At 38.5% G+C, this 5722-nt stretch overlaps 1 protein-coding gene across 1 annotated transcript; it reads left to right on the forward strand.

The window, feature by feature from the left end:
- Positions 1–240: 240 nt before the first annotated feature.
- On the forward strand, positions 241–5431 carry LOC125818362 (ruBisCO large subunit-binding protein subunit alpha). The gene is made up of 8 exons (XM_049497884.1): positions 241–417; positions 1123–1309; positions 1984–2105; positions 2240–2447; positions 2542–2687; positions 2777–3083; positions 4124–4575; positions 4888–5431. The coding sequence occupies exons 1-8, from the start codon at positions 361–363 to the stop codon at positions 5173–5175; spliced, it is 1767 nt and encodes a 588-aa protein (XP_049353841.1). The 5' UTR covers positions 241–360; the 3' UTR covers positions 5176–5431.
- The last annotated feature ends 291 nt before the right edge of the window (positions 5432–5722 follow it).

Below are 5722 nucleotides of genomic sequence, written 5' to 3' on the forward strand. Positions count from 1 at the left end.
TAAAGTACAATTTTTCCATATTTCATATAAAGAGGCTATTTTCGAAAAACCGAGTAAATTGGCTAGCAACTTAATTGTTCCATTCAATGTGGATGGGTTAGAACTTGCAAACAAGTCATCAACCAAATACCCATTTTGCTTTTTCTAAAGTCTCAATGGTTCTGGAAAGGATAGAATCTTCTGGAAACTCCTTCACTCTATCAATAATAATACTTCCAAAAACAAATGCAAAATATTAAGCCCTAGTCTCTCTTTGTATACTTCGCCAAACTTGTCACTCTTTTCATTCCAACCCAATCCCCTTATCCACTCACAATAACATAGCAGCTCTCTAAAACCCTTTTCTTCTTCTTCTCTGCAATGGCTTCTGCTAATGCTATTTCCACTGCTTCTATTTTCCCTTCTCCTTCTAAACAGGTATGTTCTTTTTTCACCATTTCTTGATATGGGTGTTCCTTGTTTCATGTCTTGTTAGCTCTTCTGTGTGTTGTTTGGGGCTTTTACTGATATGGGTTATCCTAATTTGAGTATGTTTTAGTGTAAAGTATGCTTTTTTATACCATTTCTTGATATGGGTGTTCCTGTTTCCTGTCTATTTGCAATTCTGTGTGGTGTTTGTGCGTTTTCCTGGTATGGGTCAGCATAATTTGAGTATCTTTTAGTGTAAAGTATGTTTTTTTATACCATTTCTTGATATGGGTGTTTCTGTTTTCCGTCTATTTTCGCAATTCTGTTGTTGTTTGTGAGTTTCCCTGATATGGGTCATCATAATTTGAGTATGTTTTACTATAGAGTATGCATTTTTATACCATTTGTTGATGTGGGTTATCTTGTTTTGGGTCGTGTTTGCTATTATGTGTGCTGTTTGTGCCTTTTGCTGACACAGGTCATCCTAATTGTGAGTATCATCATTTACTATAAAGTACTCTTTTTTATACCATTTATTGATATGGGTTGTCTTGTTTTGGGTTGTGTTTGCTAGTATGTATACTCTTTGTATCTTTGGTTGGTCTTTGTACAATTGCTTGATATAGTCCATTTAGCATCGACTCCTTCGCTGTTGTTTACTGTGTGATAAATTTGGGTTGCTTATTTGTTTATTTATTTGGCTTTTTGATGCAGGGCGGTTTGAAGAATAGGAAGGTCAGCCAATTGCAGGGACAGAGATTTGGCAACAAGGGTGCAAAGAACCGGTTTGTAGTCAAAGCCTGTGCTAAAGAAATTGCCTTTGACCAGAAATCTAGGAGTGCCCTGCAGGCTGGTATCGACAAGCTTGCTGATGCTGTTGGCCTGACTCTTGGTCCAAGGGGTATGTTTCTGCTGCCTCCTCTTTGTCCTTGCTATATTTTGCAGCACTTCTGATTGAACTTTTGGTTTTTATTGCATATTCGAATCATTGACTGATCAATTGTGAGTATTCAGGTCATTTACTTTTTCTCGTGAAATGAAAATGAAGCAAATTGGTGGCCTGAAACTGTGGAGTTATATTTTAGCTCTCTTTGTATGTTTGTTTATTTAGTTCTGATTTCTTTAGAGCCAAAGTAGATAAGATTGAGGCGGGTGATGTTGTCAGCTGTGACAGAATTAAAGGCAAATGTTGTTTTTGATTTAAAGAAATCGTGGTGGATCCAGTCAATTATCTAGTGCACTTGAATATATTTCATTTTGTACGAACATTGACTGATTATTTCTGTAGTATATGTATGTTGAATGTGATAGAATCCCTGATTACTGCTTAGCATTACTGTGCTGTGTCTGAATTTCTTGTCCCAAGTGGTGCAATACATCAGTGGAACATTTTGAATGCTCTACTTCTATGCTTCTGTTTCTTTTAGCTGTGGTTTAACTACCTAACTACCTTGGACTGTGATTTCATGCTATGGTTGGTTGATTTTCAATAATCGATCCACTTGTTTGATTGAGGCTGTCACTATGCTTCTTATGATTGGTTGAAGTCCTGAAGTCCTTTTTACTTTCCTGCAGGAAGGAATGTAGTGTTGGATGAATATGGCACCCCTAAGGTGGTTAACGATGGAGTTACAATTGCTCGTGCCATCGAGCTACCTGATGCTATGGAGAATGCTGGGGCTGCCCTTATCAGGGAGGTTAGTTGTTTCTGTCAATTCTTACTACTTGAGATCACAGTAATTTTGTCCACTATATGTATTCCTTTATGTGCATTATTTGCTACATATGTTGAACTTATCTTCCTTTTCTTATTTTCAAATGCATACTGAAGGTTGCAAGCAAAACCAATGATTCAGCTGGTGATGGAACCACAACTGCATCTGTTCTTGCTCGGGAAATCATTAAACTCGGTCTGTTGAGTGTTACATCTGGTGCAAATCCAGTGTCTTTAAAGAGGGGCATTGACAAAACTGTACTGGGTTTGATTGAAGAGCTAGAAAAGAAGGCTAGACCTGTTAAAGGTCGTGACGACATCAAAGGTAATATTTTGCTGCTTTTCTTTGAGGACTCTATAGGTCATTCATCTGATGTGACAAGCTAATGATTGGTTTTTTGAATGGTTTCTTCCACCAGCTATTGCTTCAATCTCTGCTGGAAATGATGAAAGTATTGGTACCATGATTGCGGATGCAATTGACAAAGTTGGTCCAGATGGTGTGTTGTCCATTGAGTCATCCTCCTCCTTAGAGACAACTGTTCATGTTGAAGAAGGAATGGAGGTTCGTTATGACTTATATTCTTTACGGTGTCTTGTCTCTTAAGGTTAGCTTCCATCTTTTATTGACAACCTTTACTTCATTCATTGCAGATTGATAGAGGATATATTTCCCCACAATTTGTCACCAACTCTGAGAAATTAATTACTGAATTTGAGAATGCTAGAGTCTTGGTTACTGATCAGAAGATCTCTGCTATCAAGGATATTATCCCTCTATTAGAAAAGACAACTCAATTACGCGCCCCTCTCCTCATTGTTGCCGAGGATATCACCGGGGAAGCTCTGGCCACTCTTGTTGTGAACAAGTTGCGGGGTATACTGAATGTTGCTGCCATCAAAGCTCCTGGATTTGGTGAAAGGAGAAAGGCTCTTCTGCAAGATATTGCCATTGTGACAGGTTCTCAAACTCACTTAACTTCAGCTCTCTTCAAAGAAATATTAATGATAGTGTAGAGTACACTAGTCTCCTGGATCTCCTTTGTTCCTTTGTCAGTCATAAGATAGAGGATCTTGCCTAACATATATCCCGTTTCTGGCATTGATGTTTGGACTTCAAAATTAATAGAAACAAGCTTAACCGGAAAAAAAACAGAGTGAAGCAGTCTTTGTGTGTGTGTGTGTTGTGTATACAGCGAGAGAGATCGATGCTGATCTGGACATACAAACTCATTTTTCTTTCTTTTTATCCTGATTAATGTAGAGTAGTAAAGAAACCAGTGTTATCTTCAGATGCTGAGTCCAAAGTTTGTTTCCTTGAATCCTTATGTTCATCTTGGTCCTAGTTAATAGAAACAAAAAAAAAAATCGTAAGAAAGACTATGAAGAAAATTTACATGTTTCTTCAAAAGTTTTGAGTTTGAGCCTGAAGGATAGAGAGAGAGAATTGGGAGTTTCACTCATTTTGGTTGGCCTACTCGAGTGGAACACTCCCTTTGATGAGTCTACTTGAAAAAACGAAAACATGGTAATACTGTTAAAACTATTTAATATCAAAGTACATGCATTATGGAACGATAATTATTTTGGAACGGAATCTAAGCATATTAGCAGAACTTTTGTAAGCTTATTTAGTGTCAATAATTTTCTAAAAAAGGGGAAATTGTGGACTTGGTAATAATATTGTAGAAGTCGTTAATTGTCATGCTTGAGCTTGATCTAGAAACAAGAAATCTTATTTCTCTTCTTTTCGTCCTGATAAAGATGGGTTGTAAAGGGAAACATTGTTACCCTGAGAGACCAAGTCCTAAGTTTGTTTCCTTGGATCCCTAACGTTCATCCTGGTGTTAGTTTAGCCGTTTCTTTTTAAGCAGACATAATCATGGATACTGTCCACTGTACTCTCCATTTGTGATACCTTGCATGGATTATTTTCTGTCCTCAAATGCATCTACCTAAGACTGAGCATTTCCTTACCATAAAGTTGTCATGTTATATCAGGAGCTGAGTACCAGGCAACTGATTTGGGCCTGCTCGTTGAGAATACCCCAGTTGAAGCACTTGGAATTGCCAGAAAGGTGACAATTACCAAGGACTCAACAACCATCATCGCTGATGCAGCATCAAAGGATGAGATACAATCTAGGATTGCTCAGCTTAAAAAGGAGCTGTTTGAGACGGACTCAGTGTATGACTCCGAGAAACTTGCTGAGAGAATTGCCAAGCTTTCTGGGGGTGTTGCCGTCATAAAGGTTGGAGCTGCAACAGAGGCCGAGCTTGAAGACCGCAAGCTTCGTATTGAGGATGCAAAGAATGCAACTTTTGCTGCAATTGAAGAGGGAATAGTACCTGGTGGTGGTGCTGCTTTTGTTCATTTATCAACTTATGTCCCTGCCATTAAGGAGAAGATTGAAGACGCAGATGAAAGATTGGGCGCTGACATCATTCAAAAGGTAAAGAATGCTCAAATATCAATAACTAAATGTATTTCATTTTATTTTATATGATATTGTTTGACTGGACAAACCAAAAGTACCATTACAACATGTGCTTTCAAATGCGCAATGACATTTTCATGTCTATAAGAGCATGCCACATTGGAAGCATAACAGATACCAAGTATACAAGGATGTTTTCTTGGGAATAAACTTGAAAAAAAATGTGTCCTGAATGAAGTAGGGGAATTAAGTGTTCTTTTTTGGTTGTGTGTTTGTGTATGGTGGGCTTCTGTTAATCCTTTGTTGATTTTCAATTCGGGCATGCAGGCATTAGTAGCCCCAGCATCTTTGATAGCCCAAAATGCTGGAGTTGAAGGAGAAGTAGTCGTGGAGAAGGTGAAGGAAGCCGAATGGGAGATGGGTTATAACGCGATGACAGACATATATGAGAATCTCGTGGACGCTGGAGTCATTGATCCAGCCAAGGTGATAAGATGTGCCTTGCAGAATTCAGCATCAGTTGCAGGAATGGTTCTGACTACACAGGCCATAGTGGTCGAGAAGGCAAAGCCTAAGGTGGCTGCACCTGCTGCTCCACAAGGGCTTACAGTGTGATCGATATGACAATCTTTGCTAGGAAATTTTGTTGGTGTTGAGATAAACATTGACGTGGGGCTGGCTTGTTCGGGACAAGGTTAGTGTAGAACTACATGAGCGTATTGTTATTTTTAGCTTGCTTTTAGCCCTCACAGTTAGAACTTGTATTGATTGAATAACATCGTTGCTTGTTCTGGTAAACATAAAGGCAAATGTCTGTCCTTTAGAACGGATAATAGTCTAATAGTTATTCATGTTCTTTACCTTTTCAGTTCGTGGATAGTCTTAGTTCCATCTGTTGGTCTTTAAACATTCTGCATTCTGGGTCTCCGGTGTCCTGTGCACCGATATGTTATGTTCTGTGTTATTGTTTTGCTACTCTTAAAAGAAATAACGTCGAATAATCAAGAACATCTGAATCAAATCGAGTGCCTCGTCATATTTAGTCCTTCCTGCACTTAGAATCAGGTGTACTTTATCGTTCAATTTCGGAGAAAAAGCCACAGTTTTTTTTTTAACTTCGTAAAGAATTCCATTCTCTCCCCCTCGTTGCGAATAAAAAAAA

Source organism: Solanum verrucosum, unplaced genomic scaffold, assembly GCF_900185275.1.
Source record: "Solanum verrucosum unplaced genomic scaffold, falcon-dt-bn FXZP01000253.1, whole genome shotgun sequence".
NCBI classification, from domain to species: Eukaryota; Viridiplantae; Streptophyta; class Magnoliopsida; order Solanales; family Solanaceae; genus Solanum; species Solanum verrucosum.

What these genes read in the sequence shown, in the direction of transcription:
- LOC125818362 (XM_049497884.1), top strand. Translation starts at nt 361, where the DNA reads ATGGCTTCTGCTAATGCTATTTCCACTGCTTCTATTTTCCCTTCTCCT. An exon ending in TCCCTTCTCCTTCTAAACAG is followed by an intron (nt 418 to 1,122) that starts GTATGTTCTTTT and finishes TTTTTGATGCAG; the next exon opens with GGCGGTTTGAAGAATAGGAA. An exon ending in GCGCTGACATCATTCAAAAG is followed by an intron (nt 4,576 to 4,887) that starts GTAAAGAATGCT and finishes TCGGGCATGCAG; the next exon opens with GCATTAGTAGCCCCAGCATC.